Below are 26,505 nucleotides of genomic sequence, written 5' to 3' on the forward strand. Positions count from 1 at the left end.
AAAGCCTGGAATTGTGGAACAACAGACGTGGGTTGGGACTTGTTATTGAATATATTCTATTAAAGTTTTACATCCATCCATCCATCTTTTGGGCCCCTACTGCTGTTACAGGTGTCACAGGAAGCCCATACTGGTAACACTGGACACAAGATGAGACACACTGCATTGCTGTGTGTACTCAGACTGGGCCAGTTTAGCGCCATCAAGTCCTCATCTTTAGAAAGAAAGTGAAGTAGCGTAGCCAGGCTGAGACAGAAAGACACCCCTAAACTGGGACTCTATATGAGGGACACTGCCACCTATTAAAGTGAGGGATGAACCGATGGTTGATGATGCTGATGGTTGCTATATGGTTGTGAGACATGGACGCTATCTAGTGACCTGAGATGAAGACTGGACTCCTTTGGTGTCTCTTTGGAGAATCCTTGGGTACCACTGGTTTGACTTTGTGTTGCTCATGGAGTCCCGAATGAGGCACATTAGATAGATAGATAGATAGATAGATAGATAGATAGATAGATAGATAGATAGATAGATAGATAGATAGATAGATAGATAGATAGATAGATAGATAGATAGATAGATAGATAGATAGATAGATAGATAGATAGATAGATAGATAGATAGATAGATAGATAGATAGATAGATAGATAGATAGATAGATAGATAGATAGATAGATAGATAGATAGATAGATAGATAGATAGATAGATAGATAGATTCTTTATTAATCCCAATGGGAAATTCACAATTCATTACCTCCATTGTGAGTTAGTGTCAGTTATGGCACTATGGCCATGTGGCGCGTTTCCCCCGAGGGTGATCCGGCTCGTAAGATCCTCATCGTTGGGGACCCAAGTGGCTGGACCAGGCCAAGGGGTCGCCCACGTAACACACAGGCAGATAGAGGGTCATTTCTGGAGGGTGGGACTGGACCGCGTGTCTGCCTGGGGGGTTGCCAACCGGGATCCCGAGTTGTTTCGTCGTGTAGTGGGTGAGGCAACACACTGTACCAGTGCATGCTCCCCAACATGACTTGACTTGATGAACTGCTCCCTGCCAGTTCTTGTACTCTTTGGGCATCCCACCCAGGACAAAGATCATAAGGTGTCTCGACCAGTTATTGCCCCCATTTAGTCCATCCTTCCCATATGGCATCTTGGCTGGGTAAGGACTCCAATTCCATCCTGGGTGGGATGCCCAACTGTCCTCTGGGGTATTTACAGTTTACTGTGAATTAAAAGTGAGCCACGACCATTGTGCAGTGTGCTACTACCAAATGGAAGTGTAAGGCCTTCAAAACTATGAAGACATTTGGAAACAAAGCATGACACTTACATAAGTAATTTGTTTGTCTTTTTGTAAATGAAAAAATAAAAATCTGAAGACTTCACAAAAAACATGCTAGCGTGTTTGGAAAAGAAGCCAGCAGGCACGTGTGGCGCGTCAAAGTGCCAAACAGTAGAAATCGCACACAGTTGCAGAACAGTGCATCCATAAGTGCGCCGAAATTCAGGACAAGTCGGCCGCCTGCAAACTTCAAACTAACATACGATCTTCTCTGTATCCTCTTCATTTGTGGAAATCAGACCCAAGCCCAGGTTACCCATTAAAAAGGCAAATTTGATTCAGGTTCAAACGCCCAAGTGTCGAGTTTTATTTAGATGAGTACTGTGCACATTTCATTGAATATGTTCACTCTATGTAAATGTTGATTATGTCATGTCGTGTTATTGTTTAACCTGCTTAATCCAGCCCAGGGGCACGAGGTAAGGGGGCTGGAACCTATCCCAGCTGGCACAGGGCGCAATGCAGTAACAAACTTCTCGAATGTGTATTTATGATTATTAATTAACATGTTCCATATAGCATTTACATTCAAATTAGAGCTAATAATGGGTCATCGCTGAATATAAATACATAAAACTGCGCCGCAAGGCTAAAACAAGTTGAGAACCACTGCTTTGGATTTTCCACACGTTGGTAAGATCGGCTTGCTGATGACGTCAACTGAGTAGCTAACGACGGTGACAAACAAAAGTGGGGCCCAGGGAGAGACAGAAAGACAACGAAAGGATACAAAATAACAATTGAACACAAAATCCAAACGCATAAATATGAATCCGCGCCTTGAAAAGCTCAAAATGGGAATTCAAAGTTAAGAAGGGAACTTAAAACACACGTTCAAAAAAACAAAACACACACAGAATCATGACAAGGTTCCGAACCCAAGTCCCTGAAGTTATGAGGTGGCCGACTTAATCACTGCAACTGTACAATAAGATGAAGACGAATCCGTCACAGGGAGATCATCGACTATACTGTCCGCCCCATTGGACCCTCCCTTTGATCATCCCTCCAGGGTGTTTTTTTCTTCTTTAAGCTATTAAAGTAAACACTTTTTCTTTTTTTTTTAATCACATTTCCTCTTGTGACTGATCCTCCCAGAGAAAGCTGCTTTATGAAGTCACTCATTTAAAGGGTTTGTGTTGGTGTCTTCTGATTAACTCTAAAGGAATTTGGCAACAGCGTAAAAATTATTTGCAACTGGTAAACCAAGAGAGTGTGCATTTTGAGGGCGCTGAGCAGAAAAACACCACAGGAAATGCCTGTTATACTTCATTGTTCTGCAGGGACTGTGGATAATTACGGCAAGAAAAATGTAGGACTGTAGTACGTCTGACAGTCAGGGCGTCAATAAGGAGGAGTCGTCAAAACAACCCACGAGAAAAAGTGCAAGGTGTCAGCATAATCCTGCTCTCACACCCCACCATTTTAACCTGCTACTTTAATCTCTTTTGTGTCTTCTTTGTAACTTCTCTGTGTATGAAGAGATGCCCAGATAGTTGGGGACGCCACCTCATTGGCACAAGAAAACCCTTCAGAAGGGGTGCTGGCCACTAGACAGGCGATGAATGTGTCAGTATGAGAAATCAAGGGCCACTAGGGGGTGCTACTCCTTGTGAATTTGCTGGCTGCCCTAGAAGGACAACACATAGAGGCACCAGAACAAGGGAGGTAGACTTACAGCCTGGGCACGAAAGACCATGCAAGAAACCCAGCAGTGTTCCCTTGCAGTTTGCATTTCTTTTTACCTAAAATTTAGCATAGGTTAATTGAATAAGAAAGACTCCATAATGATCCTCTCAGTCCTGCATGTGTTAAACCAGGTGGCATTATGATGCCATTTCAGGGTGGAGGCCAGGGAGACGCATCAGTTTATTCATTTAGGGCGTGTGCCACATGCCGAAAGGTGGGAGGGGTGCAAAAGCATTTAAAAAAAATAATAATGTATTAAAAGCCCCATCTCATCTATGGCACCACCTAAGATGTAAGAAAAGTAAGTCATCTCATTGTGATAAGGCGTGTTTTAATCTGCCCTCACACTCTGTATACAGTACACCTGCATTCTGGAAGGACCACCAAACTGCAATGGACAATAGAGCTCAGTGCTGGCAACAATTCCAAAGAAACCTAAACTAGATGCCAATCCATCCGATGGGCCAAAACAATATGACCACCTGTCAAATGGGCTGTTGCTCTTCCGTGTGATGCCATGTGCTCTAACCCACTGAGCCATGGGCTCTACAAGACCTCTGATGACGCCCTGTGGTACCTGGCACCAGGACATCAGCAGCAGACCCTTCGCCTCCTGTAAGTTCTGAGATGGAGCTGCCATGGATTGGAGTTGCTGCTCCAGCACATCCCACAGATGCTTGATTTGACGAAGATCTTTGGAATTTGGGGATCAAGGCAACTCCTTGAACTCTACGTCATGTTACTCAAACCATCCCTGAACAATCTGCACACGGTGTGGCAGGGTGTATCATCCTGGTGAAGGACGTCACTGACAATGGATTTTGAACCATTTGAGCTGGATTTTCTGCAAATGTGAACAAGTCACTTAAAATTCAGTATTTAAAAAAGTGTATTTAAACAACTAAGATACAGTTCTTGATTTATAAAGAGCCTAGACATGGTGCCCACTACTCAAAAGGAATAACAGAAATTTAAAGTCTACTGATTCTGCTAATAAACTGCCCATATTCAGACATTTCTTTAAAAAGTGTAAAACAATACTGAATCCCCCTGTCATTCCAATAATGGAACACGCGGCATAAATGGGTTAATTTAAGGGCAAGTGTCTGTGTATCTGTGTCCAGTTGCTAAGTCATTGTCATTCCAGCAGATGGTGCATCATAAACATTTGTAGCAATAAAATGCATCGTATTTGTCATTCCAACAGATGACACATCACAAACATTAACACTTCTTTTACAAATCCCATACCAAATGGCATAGAACAGACACATAAGCATTGCATTTGTCATTCCAACAGATGGCGGATGACAAACATTAACACTGCTTTTACAAATCCCATTCCAAATGGCATAAAACATTGACATGCAAGTTGCATTTGTCATTTCAACAGATGATGCATCACAAACATTAACACTGCTTTTACAAATCCCATACCAAATGGCATATAACAGAGACATACGCATTGCCTTTGTCATTCCAAATGGCATATAACAGAGACATACGCATTGCATTTGTCACTCCAACAGATGGTGCATCACAAACATTAACACTGCTTTTACAAATCCCATACCAAATGGCATAGAACAGACACATAAGCATTGCATTTGTCATTCCAACAGATGGCGGATGACAAACATTAACACTGCTTTTACAAATCCCATTCCAAATGACATATACTGTAACACTGACATGCACATTGCATTTGCCATTTCAACAGATGGTGCATCACAAACATTGACACTGCTTTTACAAATCCCATACCAAATGGCATAGAACTGAGACATACACATTGCCTTTGTCATTCCAAATGGCATATAACGGAGACATCTGCATTGCATTTGTCACTCCAACAGATGGTGCAACACAAACATTAACACTGCTTTTACAAATCCCATACTAAATGGCACATAACAGAGACATATGCATTTCCTTTGTCATTCCAAACGGCAAATAACAAAGACTTACACATTGCATTTGTCACCCCAAGAGATGGCACATCACAAACATTTGTAGTAATGCATTTTATTATTACTAATGTTTGTGGTGCCCCATCTGTTAGAATGAAAAACGCAATGTATTTTAATCCTAAATGTATTACTAAATACATTCCAATAGATAGATAGATCTAGATAGATAAATCTTTATTGTCATTGTCACTTTTACAAAGGAACAACGAAATTGAAGGATGATACCCTACAAATATTAATGCTGTGGTCTACATTGATTATTTGAATTTCAACCCATCTGGGACAGGTAGCACAGCTAGTTTGACCTATAATGGGTTTATAGGTCAAAATATTTAGAAAACAATTATTATTGCTGCTTTCTTCTCAATCCAGTGTCCTGTTTTTGAAACCCACACCCAGACAATGGTCTGTGTGGAGTTTGCCTGTTATCCATCCACATGTTTGTGTAGGCTTCCCTTTGGAAGCTCCAGTTCTCCACTCGCATCATAAAATCACACAAGTCAGCAAGTCAGATGGATTAGTATTCTACCGTGACCACTTGTGGGTGTGTTGTACATGGTCAATGCACCCTTTCTTGAGATGGTTCCTCCCTTGTGTGCCATGCTGGCACTTCAACCTTGAATTGGTTAAGAATATTATGTCATGTCAATGTTCACCAAAAGATGGGTGACACCGTGGCTAGTCTTGCCGCCTAACAGGGCAGCATCCCGGGGTTGATTCCACTCTCACTTGCTGCAGGTTTAAAAAGGTTATGTCACAATCACAAATAAATGTAAGACGCCATATCCCTCCTCCCATCTCAGGACGCCGCCATAATCAATGGCCTACAGCTGAATACTGAGCAGGACCCGCCCTTGTATTCCATGGTTCAAAGTTACAGTACCAATCAAACAGGTTGACAAAGTCCTCAGGGCTGGCTGAGTCACTGACAATGACTGTCGCTGCAAATTTCTCCTCTGAGTGAAACAACCTTGTGCAGATTTGAAGAAGGGGACAATGTGCAGGTTTGTCTGATATGTAATAAATAAAGTATTCACTCTAGCTTTTCAGCAGGATCAATACAGCCTGTCAGCCAGTCAGCCATTATGTGTCACAATTGGTATTGAAAGTGGTCGCCAATTCAGAAATCACTTTGGATTTGCAACCAGTGCTGTTGGGATAGGCACCAGTAACCCACATCCATACTCTAGGTACATGGCTCAAGGGCTGGGTGGATTAAAGGGAGGTATTGATCTTCATAGTGAAGTATGACAAACAGAAACTGCAAAGTACAAAAATAAAGGTTAGGGACATTACTCTCTAAAACTGGAGGCAAAATAAATATGAGAAACCATCTTAAAGACAAACAATGGCGTGTACTGTAATTTCAAATCCCAGCCTGGGGAGTGTCTAGTGGAGATTTCACGTTCTCTCGATGTCTGTGTGCCTTTACACCGTGTGTACCAGTTTGGGAGCATGTGCTGGATCCCACCACACGATGAACCCCCTGGATTGGGACCCTCAGCACCACACTGGAACAGTGTGAGGTTTTTTTTTATGGTGGCTGGAGTGCCAATCCTGCCGTCAAGCACCAAGCTCTCCCTGCAAGTTGGAAGACCTGCTTACAGCCCTCCCTAAAAAATGAATATGATGATAACTGGCGGCTATGAATTTATTAGTGGCAGGGTGCTGAAATGGAATGACATCTTGTACCCCCCCCACACCCCCCACTACTGCTAGATACTGTATGTTGCAATGAGAGACTTTACAATGGATTGGGAATGTTCAAAAAATTGATTAGTGAATGAATGCAAGGTCATGTGCGGCTGCTTCACATTTCCCAAACTTGGTCATTACCTCTTTGGAGTTTCGCATCTGCAGGGGCTTTGCTTTAAATGGGAACATGACGACGAGTTCGGGGTGTTGACTTGGCCTTCAGATTCCCCAGATCTCAATCTGACTGAGCGTCTGTGGGATGTGCTGAAAAAACAAGTTGAATCCTCGGGAGCCCCATCTTGCAACTTACAGGACTCAAAAGATCTGCCGCTAACATCTTTGGTGCCAGACACGTACCAAAGGGCACCTTCAGAGATCTTATAGAATCCATGCCTCAGCAGATTTTGGCTGCACAAGGGGGACCTACACAATATTAGGCAGGTGGTATAAATGCTGTGGCTGATCGGTGTAATTATATTTATGTCTATATCATGATCGCCAGGAAGCACCTCAGTGCCCTCGTCGCAAGACACAACTCAACCACAGACAGTTTCAAGTTCAATTAAATAGTAATTTATTCACAGTAGTACCTTTACAGGCTTAAACCTGTCAAAAATAATCAAATTACACACTGATGGCTTCCGACTCCTTCCCATCCTCTCCCTCTAACGTCATCTAACTCTCAACCCTGACTCACTTGTATGAGGCAGAGCAACTTAAATGGAGATTGACTTCCGCCGACAAGTCCACCTTTGCAAATTAATGGCCAGACTGTCTGTAGTTCAGTCTTTTAAATTCCTGGGGACTACTTTCACTAATACATTAAAATAGGACATGCACATCACCTCCATCATCAAGAAAGCCAGGCAGAGATTGTTCTGCCTTCAGCAGCTTAAGAAGCTTGGCATATCAAGGCGTATATTGTTAAATTTTAACTCAACCATCACTGAACGTATTGTAACCTCCTCCTCCTCCATCACCGTTTAGTTTCCTTCTGCCTCCTCTCTTTCTAAGAGTCAGTTGCAGCAAGTGATTTGATCAGTTGAGAAAATCATTGGCTGATGTCTCCTACATTAAAGTATCTGTTCATCGCTAGAGCGAAAAAGAGAGCAGGAAAGATTGCAGGTGACTTGGCCCACCCCAGCAGCCATCTGCTTATTAAACTGCCATCACAGAGGAGCAGAGGTGCAGGTCTATCACGACCCGACCTACACAACATCTCTGCAGCTTCTTTCCTCAAAGTATTCAGATCCTAAATAAACTTACACAGGGTTACTTCTAATTGTTTTTGCAACATATAACTGGTAACTGTGCTGTTTGTCTGTTTGTAAATACTTCATACTTGCTCAACTTGTACTATTTGATATCTATATTATTTTGAATAGTTTTTCTATTTATTTGAGAGTACTATTGAAATTTATAAATGTTTTGTTCAAGAAGTTCTTGTATTTGTATAGTGGTTTGCACAGCGTCAGGTTAATGGTGGGTTGAAATTATGCTGTCTTGAGTTGGTAATGTCTTGGATCCCATGTTTTGCACCTAACCAAAGTCAATTCTGGTATGTTTCACATGCTAGCAATAAAGTAATCCTGATTCTGATCTTATGTGGGACTCGGGAGTACTTTTGGTGCTTTGGCGTTGCATCACGAAAACACTTGTGGGCCACACGGAAGCTGCATGAAGCAAGAAGGTTCTCTTCCCGCAGCGCCCCCTGGTGTCACCCAAGGATCCGGACAGGGTTGCCCTTCTGTAATACAATTCTTTGGCAACCCTGTGGGTGTCCAGGATGTAGATATACTGCCACCTCTCACTCTGGGAAATAAATTGCTCATAATATCCAACATCCCTCAAGTCCTATGATTATTCATTGATCCCGTCTGGGATTGGAAATGAGGTTCCTCCCGGGCCAGGTTACACCTCCATTGCTGTGGTCCTTCCATTATGGCCTCCAGGCTGGGTAGAATATTATCCTCACTTCCAATCCGGATGTCAGTCCATTCACTCCAGCACTCACAATGTCCATTTCCTAACACTTGTACATTTTTACTTAAATTGGCATGTAAATTGATAGGTCAGTACTGTATATGTACCGTGTTTTTTTTGTTTATGACGGTGACATTTTTCTTTTAAGAGGTATGATTCATTGCTACTGCGGTGGGATGGCACCCTGCCCGGGGTTTGTTTCCTGCCTTGCGCCCTGTGTTGGCTGGGATTGGCTCCAGCAGACCCCCGTGACCCTGTAGTTAGGGTATAGCGGGTTGGATAATGGATGGATGAATGGATTCATTGCTAACAACATATCCCAACATATTCTGAAAAGTAAAGCAATGGCGATTTGCTGGAAATCAAGCTCCTTTGATAACGTCAGATCGTCTTGGTATTATTATGGGTTTCAAGAAACATCAGGGGCCTCATAGTACAAACGTACAAAAATATTGCGTAGGCCCATTTCCACGCTCAAGTCCAGATGTATAAAAACTAAACTTGGTGTAATGCCACAAACCACAAACATTTTCACAGCAGCCTCACATCATGCGTACACACTTTTCTGCTTTGTTTTGTAAATGGGCAGCACCCAGCATCAGAGAAGCACTACTGTTTCTGTGCGGTCTCCCTTTCTTTTTTATATTCACATCCATGGTGTGGGCTTTATCAAATACACAGAAATTAATATCATATACAAATTTAAAGCACTTGATTGTAATCAATCTGTAACAACCAGTAACCCCGCGATTCTCGAAAGAATCGCAAATCCAAGAATGGCAATCACTTTCTGTTCCCTCCGATATTTGGAGGGATGAAATATCATGGAGGGTGGGTGCGTCCACTTCACTCCACAGCAGTGCCACTCACAGTATGGCGGCGACGTTGACGTACGATTCTGCTAGACATGAGGCGTGTTTCAGAAGCGCGTTGTAGGCGCCTTCGTGCATTGTTTTTATCCATGCAGTCTCGCTTTTGGCAGCGGTGGTAGTGTGTACGACTTGCCTGTTGCCTCTGGCATCTGTGCATATATACTGTATAACCTGGCATGCACGCTGTACCTCAGGCTTAGTTTACAGGTCGTAGCCATATGGGCTCGTTTTTGTATTACTAATCGTCGAGCTCTTTCTTTTTGGAGCCGTGACTCCTTTGCCTCTGCTGTTGCAGAAGCGCGTTGTGGGCTCCTTCGTTCATTGTGTCTATCCATACGGGCTCGTTTTTGTATTTCTGTTAGTTGAGCTCTTTCATTGTGGAGCCGTGACTTCTTTGCGTCTGGTGTTTTTGAAGCGCGTTGTAGGAGCCTCCGTTTATTGTTTTTATCTATGCGGTCTCGTCTTTGTTGTTCTGTGGCTGTGTCGTTAGGTAGACGTCATTTACTGTTAGGAATCATAATTCAACTTACTTTTAATACTGAATTACCGTCATGTGATCCAAATATGCCACACTGACTGCTGGCACAGTGGATTAGAGCAAGTTTAGTTTACAGGTTGTGTTGTTTGGGCGCCACCTACTGACTCTGGGAAGCCGTTGGGTTTAACTCTGGGGCGTAGAGGCGCTGTGCGCATGCGCCTCGGTGCGTCCGCCGTCCGTGCATAAATTAAACTGTCGTTTAGTAATATAGATATCATGGTGCACGGAATGGCCAAACTGTTCCAGCGACCATGTCTGCTGTAGCATTGTTAGAAGACATCACAAATGGAAGAATTAGAAGAGAGAGATCATACTGATTTCTTGTCCCATGATGTCGACTGATTTCGATTTCCAAGATCCTCTTGGAGTTGTGTGCTGAACTGACACAAGCTTTACAAAGGTAGACTTTGAGGAATTGTGCCCAACCTGCTCCTTTGCAAGTTCTGTTTTTAGCCACAGGAGATTTTTCCAGTACATCTACATCCTGGACACCCACAGGGTTGCCAAAGTATATTGTATTGCAGAAGGGCAACCCTGTCAGGATCCTTGGGTGACACCAGAGGGCGCTGCGGGAACAGAACCTTCCTGCTTCATGTAGCTTCCGTGTGGCCCACAAGTGTTTTCGTGATTCAATGCCAAAGCGCCAGAAGTACTCCTGAGTCCCTCATAAAATCAGAATCAGGAGTGAGTAGATCTCACTCAGCACCGAGTTACGCCACGCCAGCTGTATAGGATGGTATTATCTGCTTGTCATCCGGATATATAAGATTTCCTTACACGGTGGCTGAATGGGCAAACATCAAAGCCCAATTCTCAGCAGTTTTCCAAATTTAATTAGAGCAGTCGACTGCACGCATATTGCTATAAAAGCGCCTTCAGAGAATGAATTTGCTTATGTAAATAGAAAGCATTTCCACTCTAATGTGAAAATTATCTGTGATGTGAAAATGTGTCGCATTAATGTTGTGGCGATATAGAGAACGATGTGAGCCCCAGAATTCCACTTCCTCCTCCAGTGGTGTTGACACTCAGACGGTGGGCTGCGACTCACCTTTTCATATCGACTTTGATATCTGACTGCTTCTTTTTCATTTCGGGCACTGTGTGACTTTCTGAACTTGAATGTTTGAGTGCCTTTACCACACTTTGTCACTCCATCAATTTCCTTCTGTTGCTTATACCACTGCTTAAGCCACCAAATAGTACATTATTCCTTGCCTCCACTTCACTGAGCAGGACCTCCATTTCGCCTTCACTGAAATTCTTCTTTTTCACACGTGCATTTGCTATTGTCTTTTAACAAAACACTGAACAGAAGGAGCTAGTTATATTAACTTGCACATTCAAATATGCGAAATTCTGAGAAGAGTTGGGGTGCAGCTGCAGGCTCGTGCATGTACATTAAAATTCATGTTGATTGCCATTTATTAAGAGTAAGTGTGTAGAACTTTGCTTACGCACAGTTTTATGCATCTGAATTTTTTTGTGCATACGCACATTTCTGGTTGTGTCCATATGCCATATTTTAATGTGAATTTTGTGCAAGGCGTTACACATGAGGCCCCAGGTGTTACTCTCCCAGTTACCACTGCTGAGCTCTTATTTGCCATTGCAATTAATAGCATGAAACAGCCACTAGCAGACATGATCTGCATTAATGATTCTTGGATCAAACTTTGCTTGCATTAACATTTTCAAAACACTTATTTTAGCTCACACTTGTTATCCAAAATGACTGAACGGTCTGTTCTTATTGAAGCAGTGCCTCTTATTTCTGTTATGACACCAAGTTTCTGACAGTATTGTGGCACAGTCTCAGTGTTGCTTAGTACATTGAATTCCACTCCCAGTATGGTCTGTGTGCTCTCCCAGTGCCTGTGCGAGTTTCTTTCCAGGATCTCCATTTTTCCTCCCACATTCTAAAGATGTGTAGGTTAAGCTAAGAAGATACTCTGAACTTGCCACTCATAGCCTGACATCCTGTCCAGGGGAGGCTGCAGCCCACTGTGACCCACCAAACTGAAGTAACCCTCTTCAAATCTGGATGTTTCTTAAACATTCCTGCCGAGAGCTCCCTGTCCATACATAAGCCACCCTGCCACCAGCTCTGTGTTGACTTCAAGTTCTGTCACCAAGGTATCTACTCCAAGGACTTAAATGGCCTCTACCTGAGAGTGCTACTTTCCCTACATGTTTTAAAAGTGCAGGAGTACATGAACTCTTTTATGTACTGGAGGCCAGACTGGAATAGCTGTATAAAGAGTGAGTGGAAGAACCTGAGTCTTCAGTGCATTGGCTGAGCAGCCATATTGGAATATAGTGAGTGAGTGAAGACATTAGGACAAAGATAAATGGACAAGCAGACGGTGTAAAACTTGAGGACCATGCAGTCAGGCGGTCACTACTGTCCCTGGACCTGTGGCACACACTCGTCTCTCTACCTGAGACTGGCTTTTTCTGATCCACAGACTTTACCTGCTTCTTCAAATACACCACATTCTTCTAGAGGAGAACAAGCAACGCACTATAGACATAAATCACACACAAGCAACGATCAGCGCCTCCAGAGCGTGTTCAGGCCAAGTTGTGCCGACCACACCCAAACATGAGGCAATGCAGCCTGGTATGCTCAATGGAGAGCAGAGGGCTGTTTTTAATGACGTCTCTTTCTTCACTTGGACTTGTGGTGAAAGCAGCTTTTGCTTTTCACACAAATCCCTGACATGTTAAGCTACACTGTGAGAACTTGGACAACAGTGGGGGCTTACATTACAAAAAAAATGCACATATCAGACTGGGACTGAAATTAAAGGCCTCATCCTATTAGATTTTCTAAAATTGCACTATTCCTATGCATTTTTTTTACACTTATGTCACTCTTCTGAGTTGCATTCTATCCTTGGATGGTTTCTGACTTACAGTCAAACCTACCAGAAGCAATGACACAAAAATTGGGTTAAGTCAGTTCAGTTAAGGAGTAAAGTGCCCTCCATACTGTTTGGGACAAAGATACATTTTTCTTCATTCACCTGTCTGCTCCACAGTTTAAAATTACAAAGCAAACAATTCAGACATCGTGATTAAAGTGCACATTGTAGACTTTTACTTAAAGGGATTTGCATACATTTTGGTCACACCATGTAGGAATGACAACACGTTTTCTACACAGTCCCCTAATTTCAGGTCTACCATCAACTTCCCGACAGTGTTCAGAAGCCACTAAGAAGGCTAACAGAATGTCAGGTTATATAGCGCCTTGATGTGTGGAGTACAAGTCCAAGGAGGTTCTGCTCAACCTTTATAACACACTGGTGAGGCCTCATCTGAAGTACTGGGTGCAGTTTTGGTCTCCAGGCTACAAAAAGGACATAGCAGTACTAGAAAAGGTCCAGAGAAGAGCAACTAGGCTGATTGAGGGGCTACAAGGGATGAGTTATGAGGAAAGATTCAAAGAGCTGAGCCTGTTCAAGAGATTAAGAGGAGACCTGACTGAAGTGTTTAAAATTATGAAGGGAATTAGTCCAATGGATCAGGACTGTGACTGTAAAATGAGTTCATCAAGAACACGGGGACACAGTTGGAAACTTGTTAAGGGTAAATTTCGCACAAACATTAGGAAGTTTTTCTTTACACAAAGAACGATAGACACTTGGAATAAGTTACCAAGTAGTGTGATAGACAGTAAGACGTTGGGGACTTTCAAAACTCGACTTGATGTTTTTTGGAAGAAATAAGTGGATAGGATTGGCGAGCTTTGTTGGGCTGAATGGCCTGTTCTCGTCTAGAGTGTTCTAATGTATGGGACACAGCAATGGCAGGCCTATTATTAGGACTTTGTCGTGTATCCCTCACATGCAATGACTGTGCGAAGTCTGCGATTCATAGACATCACCAGGAGCTGAGGGTCTTCTCTGGTGATGCTCTGCCAAGCCTCTAATGTAGCCATCTTCAGCTCCTGCTTGTTTCGGGGGCTTGTCCCCTTAGGTTTTCTCAAATGGAATTCCGCAAATGGAAGGCCTGTTCAGTTGGATTTAAATCAGGTGACTGGCTTGGCCATTCAAGAGTCTTCCATTCTTTAGCTCTGACAAATTCCTGTGTTGCCTAAGCAGTATGTTTGGACCATTATCGTGTTGTAGGATGAAGTGTCGTCCACTGAGTTTGGAGGCCTTTACTGGAACCTGAGCAGATCAGATGTTTCTATTCACCTCAGAATTCATTGTGTGTCTGCTATCAGCAGTTCCATCATCAATGAAGTGTGCCATGACCTGTGGCAGCCATACACGCCCAAGCCATAACACCCCAACACCATGTTTAATGAGGTGGTCTGCTTTGGATCTCAGCCAGTTCCTTTTCATCTCCATAATTTGCTCTCGCCATCACTCTGATGAGGTTTATCTTTGTCTCGTCTGTCCACAGGACCTTTAACCAGAATTCTGCAGGCTCTTTTAAGTCCTTTTTCTCAAACTGTCTTTGTGGCTAACTAGTGGTTTGCATCTTGCAGTGTGGCCTCTGTGTTTCTGTTCATGAAGTCTTCTTCTGATCGTCGTCTCTGACACACACACATCGGCCCCCTGAAGACTGTCTCTGATCTGTCACACAGGAATTTGGGGCTTTGTCTTTACCATAGTGAGGATTCTTCTGTCATCAGCAGTGGAGGTCTGCCTTGGCCTACCAGTCCCTTTGTGATTACGGAGCTCACCAGTGTGTTCTTTCTTCTTCATGATATTCCAGGCAGTTGATTTTGGTCATCCTAAGGTTTTACTGATGGCTCTAAGCTTTTAATTCTTGTTTTTCAGCCTCATGATGGCTTCTTTAACTTTCATTGACACAGCTCTTGTCCTCATGTTGAACAATGGCAACTACAGACTCCAAAGGGTAGAAGCAAGCAGAGGTATCTTATGAAGCAATGAAACCCACCTGAGGAATCACAAACACCTGTGACGCCAATGGTCCCAAACATTATGGTGCCCTGAAATGGGGGGGCCGTGTAGAAAAAAATGTTGTAATTTCTACATGGTGGGACCAAAATGTATGCAAAATCCCCTTAAATGAAATTCTGCAAAGCACCATTTAATCACGTCTGATTAAAAAGCAGAGGGCTAAATCAAAGAAAATTGTGTCTTTGTCCCAAACATTATGGAGGACACTGCATAAAGATTAATCATAGCCCCTTTTGACTTGTACCCCCATACATCATAATTTAAAACCTAATGCTCTGTTAGCCTTCTTAATGGCTTCTGCACACAGCCAGGAACTTGACGGTGATGAGCCCACTACAACTCTCAAAAGTGCTACTTTCAAGTTTCACACCTCCCATTGCACATTCAAATGTAACATTTTAGTTCCTACCTAGATTCCTAAATTCTTCCCAGATTCTCACTGTGCATATGTGTGTGGGAGATCAGGTTTCATGCAGGGGCTTCAGCTTGCTCTCACTTCAGTATATCAGTTTGTTTGGTGACTCTATAATGGACTGGAATGGTGGTGTGCAGTGGACTGACACCCCATCTAGGGTTGATTCTTGTCTTGCACCCATTGGTCAAGGAGTAAGATTAGCTGCGTACAGACTTATATTTGAACAATTAAGTACACACAATAGGCTTACAAAGTGGTTAGTGTGAATATCTTGGCTCAAGTCGTAGCTCACTCACTTACCCCTGTGTTTGTGTGGATTGTCTTATTAAAGCCTTAAATCTTAAAAGTTGACTATGCAGGTTCAATAAAAGGATGGATGATTCTATGGCAGTGTGGTGTGTAGTGACGCGGTGCCACACATCTTAGCTCCAAATCCTGTACCTGGGCAGAGTCTGCACATTTTCTTGTGTCTTCCTAGGTTTTCCTATGGGTGCTCTGGCTTTCCAAAGACATGCAGGTTAGCCGTGGTGTAAATGCGCATGAATGTGCCCCTGTGATTGACTGTCTCCTGCCTTGTGCCCAAATGCTGCTCGGGCAGGCTCCTGCCCATGGTGACCTTGACTTGGATTAAATGGGCTTGAGACTGTAATGTTATGATCTGTTTGTATATTTTAGGCTCTGTTATAGCTTTCTTTGCAATGAAATGTGCATATTTTTAAAAGACTCTATATTAAATTAAGAATTGGTAGCTTAAGTGATTCATTTGGATTGGTGACAGCCTCCATTTTGGGGCCAGTCCCAAAAAATCAGATAATTGGGGATTGTTGGGAGTTGGGAAAGGCATCCATCTGTAAAAATCACACCAAAACCTCTACTGGAGAAGTCTATGCAGAAAAATAGTGACCCCATATAAAAAATGGGAAGAGCTATGGAAGAAGCAGAAGAAGAAGACAAAGATGAAGAAGAAGAAGATGAAGGCAGAGATGAAGAAGACAAAGAGGAAGAAGAAGAAGAAGAAGAAGAAGAAGAAAATGAAGGCAGAGATGAAGAAGACAAAGACAAAGAGGAAGAAGAAGAAGGCAGAGATGAAGAAGAAGAAGATGAAGGCAGAGATGAAGAAGACAAAGAGGAAGAAGAAGAAGGCAGAGATGAAGAAGAAGACAAACACAAAGAAGAAGTTGAAGATGAAGAAGAAGATGAAGGCAGAGATGAAGAAGAAGACAAAGATGAAGATGATGAAGATGAAGATTAAGAAGAAGAAGATGAAGACAGAGATGAAGAAGAAGAAGATGTGCACTATTTATCCTTTCCTGGCATTTTGCTAATAGCAATAGCCTTGGCACAGTTACATAATGGCACTACCAGAGTCCTGGGTTAGAATTCTGTCCTTAAGTGTTGTCTATAATAATAATAATAATAATAATATATTTTATTCATATAGTGTGGACTTCGCATGTTCTCACCATGTCTGGAGGAAGTTGTCTTCCAAGTACTTAGAAGAAGTAAAAGCAAAAGCACGTTAGGAAATGGATGAGTCGCTACTAAGCATACAGTCACAAATAAAGAGTTCTGGTAGGACAGTATCTTAGGCCAACTTAATCCCATTCAGAGTCACAGAGGGCCAAAGGCTCTCCTAGCAGCACTGGGAGCATGGTAGGAATCAACACTGGCCAAGATGTTGCCCATAACAGGCCTACTTATGCACACACACACACACATTTTTTAACCCAACATGTACATCTTTTGGGATATGACAGGAAAAGTGGAGTACCTGATTAAAAACCCATACAGAATGTCGATGAGCTCTATCAGTGTCGTGAACTAGCAAATGGTGACTTTACTAGCAGAGTGACATTTAACGTCTGTCATCAGGGTGGCCATTCTTGGTATTCACTACACATTAGGAGGCTTTTATGCTCCTCACTGTTATTTCATTGATTCTGCAGCTCCAGATATCTAGCAGTGGCTGTCTGCTGTGATTCAGAGCACACAACTGGCAACACAAATTGAGAGCACAGCTGCCACGTGAACCAACAGACACACAGGAATGCTGGGGTCAGGATTGTGAAACTCCATTGTAGATAAAGTGAGGGTCATTGGGTGCATTTACCCAGAGGCCTTCAGTGACTCCTTTGGTGAAAACACGACAACAGGTCATTACCAAGGAGATGATCTAAGTTGACACATCACTTTTAGGACCACAATGGCAGATGGAGTATCCCTAAAGAATTTTATGTGTAAGCAAGCGGAACCCACAGCACAGCAGAGAGCAGCAGAAAAGGCAAAGTATGGGACTGGCGTCTGAGCCTTAGCAAACAATGTGTTATTTCTGAACCTGCGCTTAAAACTCTCATCCTTCCTTGCCATCCTGGAGTTTCATTTTATAGGCATGGATTAAGAACCGTCTGTGGTAGACAGTAGAACTTCAGGGATCCTTCAAAACTGGACTTGATGTTATTTTGGAAGAATTGAGTGGATAGGACTGGTGAGCTTTGTTGGGCTGAATGGTCTGTTCTTGTCTAGATTGTTTTGGTGTTTTAATTTGGGGGCTCCTACTCTGTAATACTTTCATTCTGTTCACAAGTCTAAGCCTACTAAATGCGACACAACTTCTAGTCAGAACGGATGTCAAGCCTGACGACTGGTTTGCTGATCTACAGTACATCTGCCCGGGTGTGTGGTCGGCAGCAAATCTACCAGAGCCAGTGGACAGCAGGCTGTGGAAATAATGGGGACAGTACCGCTCCCCGAACCCAGACACAGACAAGCACAGAGACACAAGTCCAAGCACAGGCTTTTTATTTTCTTGAGGGGCAGCTCTATTCCCCAGCTCCCCACTTCAAAGCACAGTACACAAGTAAATAGCACACCATACTGCTCAGTCCCTTCTCTTCTTCTTTTTTGTTTTTTTATTTTCTCTCTTTCTTTCCTTCTCTTCTGCTGCCTCCACTCCTCTCCACGCAAGCTTTGTCCTCCACCTCCCGACTCTGGCTCCTCGAACGGAGTGAGGCGGCCTCCTTTATAGAGCACCCAGAAGTGCTCCAGGTGCACCCAGATACTCTTCTGGCAGCACTTCCAGAGGACTTTCCAGGCGCCCCCTGGTGGTGGCCATGGGCTGGGAGCTTGGAAGCTCAACCCTGCTGGGGCCCATGGCCACCGCCAGGGGGGTCGCCCTCTCATGTTCTGGGGGAGGTATTGCCATGCACCTGTCCTCTCCCCAAGTTCTTCCATCACAGGGGCGTCCTAGCCGTCCGCCACAGGGCATATGAGTTGCCTCAGTGACAGAGAAGCGTGGGCAAGGGGACAAAGCAGCTGGGAGAAATGTGCTCAATAAGTGCAAGAGAGAGAAGTGCTCAATCAGTACGAGAGCGGCTTTTCTTACCGGCTTCTCCGGTGGTCCTGCCCCTTTGGACAGTTGAGCTTGCATATGAGATATAATGCTTCTGTGTTAAGTAGAATAGTGGTGTGCCTTGGGATGTTTTTGGTTTAAAATAGCATGCTACCACAGAAAAAAAGGTTGGAGAATGCAGCAAATGAAAGTCCCAGGAGGGCAGTTGTTTCTAAAATACTGGGACCACTACACCTGGCACCAACATCCATACCACAATCAAAGCCACCTTGATCACACGTCTTGTCCATTCGTAATGTTTGATCAAATAACAAGCCATTTTTGCAGAATGAGAAACTCTATTTCAAGCACAGCAGCTTGTGCAGATGTATAAATGTTCATTAGGCACACTTTTACTAATGAGGTCCAATTGAAACAATGCCTGATCAGGTCACCTTCAAGTCAGTCGTCGTCCAACCCGCTATATCCGAACACAGGGTCACAGGGGTCCTCAAGTCCAAGTCTTAAATCAAAGGTTAGGTCACACTAAGACAACAGCTACACTCGGTTTTCCGTGCATTCCAAAATGCCTCGGATGTCACCAGAGGCAAGGCAGTGGGCCATCGGCATGCAGCAGACAGACACTTTCTTCCGTTCTTCTGCACTCCTGAATACAGACAAGATTTAAGCAGACCGGCATAGTAGGTGACTCTTAAAGATCTGGTGGCCCTCAAGTGACCACATCAAAGCAGAGCCAACACACCAGACTGGTCTATCAGAAAGATTGTGTCAACTCTGCTACTCAGACACATACAATGCTCACAATCAGTGACAGGACAGTGAGGCTCCATACCGCTGGCCTTTGTGCAGAGTGACCTGTCAGAGGCCCTTCTGATCACGCCTCCTGGACCTTTAACCCTACGCCTGAGTCGGCCTGGGGGCCTTTTCCAGCTGGATGGCTACCTCACCACAGTAGTCCATAGATAGATAGATAGATACTTTATTAATCGCAAGGGGAAATTCACATACTCCAGCAGCAGCATACTGATACAAAAAACAATATTAAAGATTGATAATAATGCAGGTAAAAACAGACAATAACTTTGTATGATGTTAACGTTTACCCCCCCCCCGGGTGGAATTGAAGACTTGCATAGTTTGGAGGAGGAATGATCTCCTCAGTCTGTCAGTGGAGCAGGACAGTGACCGCAGTCTGTCGCTGAAGCTGCTCTTCTGACTGGGGATGACATTGTTTAGTGGATGCAGTGGATTCTCCATAATTGATAGGAGCCTGCTGAGCGCCCGTCGCTCTGCCACAGATGTCAAACTGTCCAGTTCCATGCCATAGCGCCTTTTCTACAGCCTGGTCGGCTTACATTATGTGCCCAGTAAACTACAGCTGTTGGCATTAATTCAGCCAGGTGTGTTACCTTTAAAACCCCATGCTGGTGACATGTAGCACATGTGACATATGAAAGAGATACCAACGATGGAAGGTGTATTGTCCTCTTGTGGTTGCACTGTGGTCATTCATGTCTCTGTGATGTGTTAGGCCGGGTTTATACTTCATGCGTCGCAACATGTTCACCCATGGACGCTACTGCCACGCAAGGGTTGTACTATTTATACTTGCGTGCGTGCTTTACGTAAATCTGGAAGATTCCACCAGGTGGCATGCGAGACATCACCACGGTGAGAACAGGTTTGGCTTTGCTGTGTTGTGAATTGCCTGAAACATCCATTCAATTCCGAGGACACCTTGCCACAATATCTCTGAAAAGGATGGATGTTTAATGATTAAATCCATCAATCCAGGGATGCGCCCATTCCAGCAAGCATGGGGCACGAGGCAGAAACAATCCCTGGATGGGGCATCAACTCATCACAAGGTGAATACAAGCACTCACATACACACACTAGCATCATTTTAGCGTCACCAAATCCCCAAACCTTCATGTGTTTGGAAGGAAACCGGAGCCCACTGTGGAAACCCACCAGGAAAATGTGCAAACACCAGGCAGGAAACACCAGGGTCGTGACTCCCTAATGTGAGGCAGTAGTGCTACCGCTCCACCACCATGTGTAATTATTAATAGCATTCATTGTTTAAATGAATTTAATGATTTATCTGTAAAATGTAACATACATACTTTAAAGCATTTCATCATGATAGTGATATCAAGTATAAATCCAAGGATTCTAAATGTGCAGAGAGCTGGAATATCATAAATGGAACGTGTTCTGTGTGGCGATTGCTGCTTGCTGTTGCTGTCAGTTCAGGAGGGAACCCCAGAAGTACAAAGCAACTAACAACTGGGTCGGTTTTAAGATGACGTTTACGACGATCTACTTTAATGATAAAGTAAACTACGAGGCTAAAGTGAACATTTCGAGATTTAAGGTGAAATTTCCACTTTAATCACATCTTGCCTGAAGAAGGGGCCTGAGTTGCCTCGAAAGCTTGCATATTGTAATCTTTCTAGCTAGCCAATAAAAGGTGTCATTTTGCTTGGCTTTTCTCTACACTTTAATCACAAAATAGACCTTTTCACCGCGTCCCTAATTTTTTATCCTCTGTGACTCAAATACGCCGCCGTACATCTGATGAAAAAAAAGACAGCACAGAAGATGGTATGTGTGAATTTTAAAATATATTGTGTCATTACGATGGGGAATATGCGATGCTTGAATATAAAATACCTGGGAATGCAGCTGGTATGATAAATTGGACTGGACTGCCAATACTGATGCTCTGTTCAAGAAAGGACAGAGCCGACTATACTTCCTTAGAAGGCTGGCGTCCTTCAACATCTGCAATAAGATGCTGCAGATGTTCTATCAGATGGTTGTGGCGAGCGCCCTCTTCTATGCGGTGGTGTGCTGGGGAGGCAGCATGAAGAAGAGGGACACCACACGCCTGGACAAACTGGTGAGGAAGGCAGGCTCTATTGTGGGCACAGAGCTGGACAGTTTGACATCCATGGCAGAGCGACGGGCGCTGAGCAGGCTCCTGTCAATCATGGAGAATCCACTGCGTCAACTAAACAGTGTCATCTCCAGATAGAAGAGCAGCTTCAGCGACAGATGCTGTCACTGTCCTGCTCCACTGACAGACTGAGGAGATCGTGCCTCCCCCACACTATGCGACTCTTCAATTCTACCCGGGGGGGTAAACGTTAAAATTATACAAAGTTATTGTCTGTTATACCTGCATTGTTATCACTCTTTAATTTAATATTGTTTTTTATTAGTATGCTGCTGCTGGAGTATGTCAATTTCCTCTTGGGATTAATAAAGTAACTATCTATCTATCTATCTATCTATCTATCTATCTATCTATCTATCTATCTAAAAGCACCACGAATGTATTTATATGTCGGCATTTTGCTTCACCACATTGAACTATTCATCAAACATCGAAGCAGGCACATTGATCCCGGAGGATCCGCATAGCAGCTTTCTGTCACATGTAGATAGTAAACAGAGTCTCTGACGTCACGCTCCAACTTTTATCACACTGCGTCCCCCGACTTTTTGCTGGTACTGCAACTCGCGCACACATCACGTTAATTTCTGAGGACCTGCTCAGAGGACGCATCAAATGAACGCTGGGAACGTGTGGCAGCCATGATGAGTGTGCGTTCGAGTTCTGAGCGTGAAGTATAAACGAGCCCTTAGAGGAGCTGAAGTTTTATTGCTAAATGAATGGAGAATCCTTAGGGTATTCCCAGGTGGCTTTAAGCACAGTGTGCTTCTTATCACTGCCACTGCTGTATGTCAACCATCAGGTTCCATGCTGATGAAGCCTCCAACTACTTCCACCTGCTCACCAGTCACAGCCACACTGCACTAGTATGGGCATGATCTAAAGGGGTCTTGGCTAAGAAAGTCTCTAGTGTGGTGTACTGGTTCAGGCTTTGGACTTCAAACCATAAGGTTGTGGATTCAAATCCCACTAGTGATGCTGTGTGGCCCTGAGCAAGTCACTGCACCTGCCTGTGCTGTGGTTGAACAAAGAAATGTAATCAATTGTAGGTCACCTGAGATAAAGGCGTTAACAAAATAAAGAAATGTAAAACTTTAATGACCATACATTATGCTGATAACATCCAAAGTGACAGTAAGGACCTCTGTCACCTACAGGCCATGTCACATTTGACAACGTTTCCAGCGATTTTATGTCGTAGTCTTCAATTACATAATCTTAGCGAGTCAGCAGCACACTCCATAAAGCCAGCCATCCAGTTTAACATACCCAATAGTCTATGACTCGCCCCTGTCTTTAGTCTTTGGGGTGGGCTCCGTGTGCATGAGAACTAGCAGCCAATGACTGCTCATTTAGAAGTATAATGCATAGAATAGAAATACGAGGAATAAGGATTGCAAGTGTTTTGGACCAAACAACAGAAAAGAAGACGAATCTGTCCGATGACTCGAGTTTTATGGAGCACGACAGAACAGACAAAAAGGAAAAACAAGGACAGAGACTGCGGCCAAACTTGCCATACCTGTTAACCCTTTGCACAGTACCAGCTCCATAAAGCAGTAATAAGTAAGTGCAAGCACAGAAGGTTGGCACAGAGTTGGTAAATTAGACATTCCCATTGGTATTCATATCATTTAAATTGATATGCTCTGGCAAAGACATGAGCAAGCATAGTCGGCAAGTCTGACACGCACCAGGGCTGAAACATGCGTAATGTGACATCAGCTTACTGTATGTCAGTAGCCTATATAGCACCTTTTACAGCATGCACCCTCAGAGGCAGATCCCAATAAAAGACCCCGACAACAGTAGGGGAAGACAATGCACTCAGCCATGCCGCACAGCCTACTGGCTTAGGACTGTGGTCTATAAAGCACAAGGTTGCTGGTTTCATTCCCAATGCTGACCCCACTCTGTGACCCCTGCCTGCTTTATTTAACCAGGAGCCAACAACACCATATTTGTGGTTCTGAATGAACCCATCAATCTTTATGTTACAAAGCACCATTCACCGAGCGCACCATTCACAGAGCACACCATCAAGCTAACTCTGAGCGACTCTAAGCTAAATAAGCAGGTTAGGAAATGGATGGATAGACTGGATGGAGCACTAGTGCAGTGATTAGGAAGGCGGACCCCCTGCTCCAGGAGCCTGGGCTTAATTACCAGTCCTGTCACTGTCTACATGGCTACTTCCATTTCCTCCACACACATGATAGGCTAGTTGTTCGTTTTGCACTGGCCAGATGAGTGTGACTGTTCTCTCTTGCCATATTTCTGGATGGGAGATCGATAGTGAGGTATTACAGGTTGGCATCTGTCCTTCCATTTTCTAATCTCAGCGGTTTTTTTTTTTTTAAAATACGGGCTCAAAACTCAATTTACAGACGCAGTTACAGTTGGAGATAAAACGTCAAAGGATTTTCTCAATGCAGGGCTCTGATGTGCCTCATTGTGCCGCACATCTGGCATCAATAAAGTTTTTGGGGATTCTCTGTGGTTAAATCCTCAGCCAGCTTGCATGCACACGGGTGAGCCCACGCCTACCGTAGCTGCAGGCGGTCCCTGGCTGCACAGAACGCTTTATAAAGTTTCAGGAACTGAAGCCTTCCAGTAGGGACACTGGAAACTTTCCTAGTCACCAACTGTGCCATGTTGTGAGGGGTGTTGACAGGATGACACCGAGTGCCCAGGCATCCAGCTGGTCTTAGATTAGACAAATCCCTAAGTGCCATTTTCATTTTGTTAAACTCTTGCTTCATAAGGAGTCTCTTCCCTCAGGCAAGTAGTACAGTAAAACAGTACATCGAACTTCAGACAACAATGCCAGTACGAGAGGTTAGTCACGCTTACCATTGCAAAAGCGTCTGCCTTTACTGCAACAGCAATGATCCTCCAGAACTGTCCACAGAGCCAGTCAGCTGCTTACAGTCCACCATGGAACGAGTCTTCCTACCCAGAAAAGCAGCTCGAGCACAGCCCAGCTTGAGGACACTCCCTGCAGCCCAGCAGGCCAATCTCCTTCAAGCTCCCCTCCCTCTTCAGCCGAGGCAGCTCCACCTTGTGTGTAATGACAGCACATCATCCCTCAATGCAGGAAAAGCTAAATATAACTTGTGATCAGACAAAACTGAGCAGACTCTCAAGCATGGCATGCAGCTCCGAGAGGCCCGGTGTTCTGTGCCTTCCCTGGGCAGCAGCCCAGCCTGCCACGAGTAAGCTGTCAGCCAGGCCTGCTTTCTGCATGCTACCCCATCATGCACAGTAAAACTGTAACTTAGCCGTCCCCACCCCACGGCACCCCGCCCTGACTCAGATGTACAGTAACAAACATCGACGAGTGCAAACCTGCTCCTAGTATGAAGGGCATCACCCTGAAATGGGCCGGGAACGCCTCTCTGTGGAAAAAAATAATGACAAGCTGGCGCCCTTCTAACTTTCCTTGCCTGCAGTTTTTTGTAACCTCTGGATTCTGACGGATGCATTTCTGGTAGGACATGTCATTTACAGTATGCATGTCGCTCCTGTTTGTTTGCTCAAACTGTAGACTGTCAGCAACCACAGCTAAACTCCTAGAGATCAAAATGAAAGACATGTCATATTAAAACAGGCAATCCCATCCATTTTCTAAACCTGCTTTATCCTGAGCAGGGTCATAGGGCAGCTGGAGCCTATCCCAGCAAGCATAACAATCCCCAGGACATCACAGGGTGAACACACAGACACACACACAGCACCAATCCATCTGACCTTTGGACTTTTGAGCTTTTATTTATTTTTTTTGACTTGATCTTTGAACTGGAAATCCAGGCAGTCACAGGGAGAACATGCAAACTCCACACAGGGAGGACCCAGAATGTGGACACTAATCCCTACTGGACCACTACCACTTCACCGCTATATAGTGCCTGCTCTGTATATACTGTTCTTTATTTTGCCTTATATAATTTCTCGTATTAGGAATTTGTTAGTTTTCACATACCCCTTGGGGTCAGAGCGCAGGGTCAGCCATTGTACAGCGCCCCAGAGCAATTGAAGGTTAAGGGTCTTGCTCAAGGGCCCAGCAGAGTAGGATCTCTTTTTGGCAGTGACGGGGATTCGAACCGGCAACCTTCTGGATACCAGCGCAGATCCTTAGCCTCAAAGCCACCACTCCGCCTGTGTTTCTCCGAAAATAAGCCCTAGTCAAGATCATCAGCTGAAAAGGAAGGCGCCTAAGGCCAGGTTTATACTTCACGCGATGCAACGTGTGTGCCCGAAACATCCATTAAATTCCGAGGACACCTTATCTCTGAAAAGGATGTTTAATGATTACATCCATCAATTCGGGGATACGCTCAGTCCAGCAGCATTGGCGCAAGACAGAAACAAAATCCCTGGATGGAGCATCAGCTCGTCACAAGGTGAACACAAGCACACACACAATCACTAGCGTCATTGTAGCTTCACCAAATCCCCAAACCTTCATGTCTTTGGATGGACAACTGAGCCCACTGTGGAAACCCACCAGGAAAACATGCAAACTCCAGGCAGGGATCACAAGGGATGTAACTCCCTGCGAGGTATCGGCGCTGCCGCTCTGCCACCGTGCCACCCCCATATGTGTAATTATTAAGAGTATTCATTATTTAAACAAAGTTAACAATTTGTCTGTAAAATGCAACATACATATTTTAATGCATTTCATCATGAAAGTGATATCCAGTATAAATCTAAGGATTCTAAATGTGCAGAGAGCT

General features: G+C 44.1%; 2 protein-coding genes across 9 annotated transcripts in view; one reads left to right on the forward strand and one right to left on the reverse strand.

Moving 5' to 3' along the window:
• The window catches only part of LOC114654912 (baculoviral IAP repeat-containing protein 1-like), an 828,238-nt gene that overhangs the window by 169,941 nt on the left and 631,792 nt on the right, over positions 1-26,505 (forward strand). The window lies entirely within an intron of this gene.
• Positions 1-26,505, reverse strand: part of LOC114654913 (calpastatin-like) — a 202,279-nt gene that overhangs the window by 97,620 nt on the left and 78,154 nt on the right. Inside the window, exon 1 of one of the 8 annotated variants that reach the window (XM_051930034.1) lies at positions 24,620-24,783. The exons of the other annotated variants lie outside the window; for them this stretch is intronic. Within the exon in view, the coding sequence (XP_051785994.1) occupies positions 24,620-24,622 (3 nt within the window). The 5' untranslated portion in view covers positions 24,623-24,783. Of the gene's footprint in view, positions 1-24,619; positions 24,784-26,505 lie in introns of those variants that run through there. 8 annotated transcript variants of the gene reach the window in all.

Source organism: Erpetoichthys calabaricus, chromosome 7 (assembly GCF_900747795.2).
Source record: "Erpetoichthys calabaricus chromosome 7, fErpCal1.3, whole genome shotgun sequence".
NCBI lineage: Eukaryota > Metazoa > Chordata > Cladistia > Polypteriformes > Polypteridae > Erpetoichthys > Erpetoichthys calabaricus.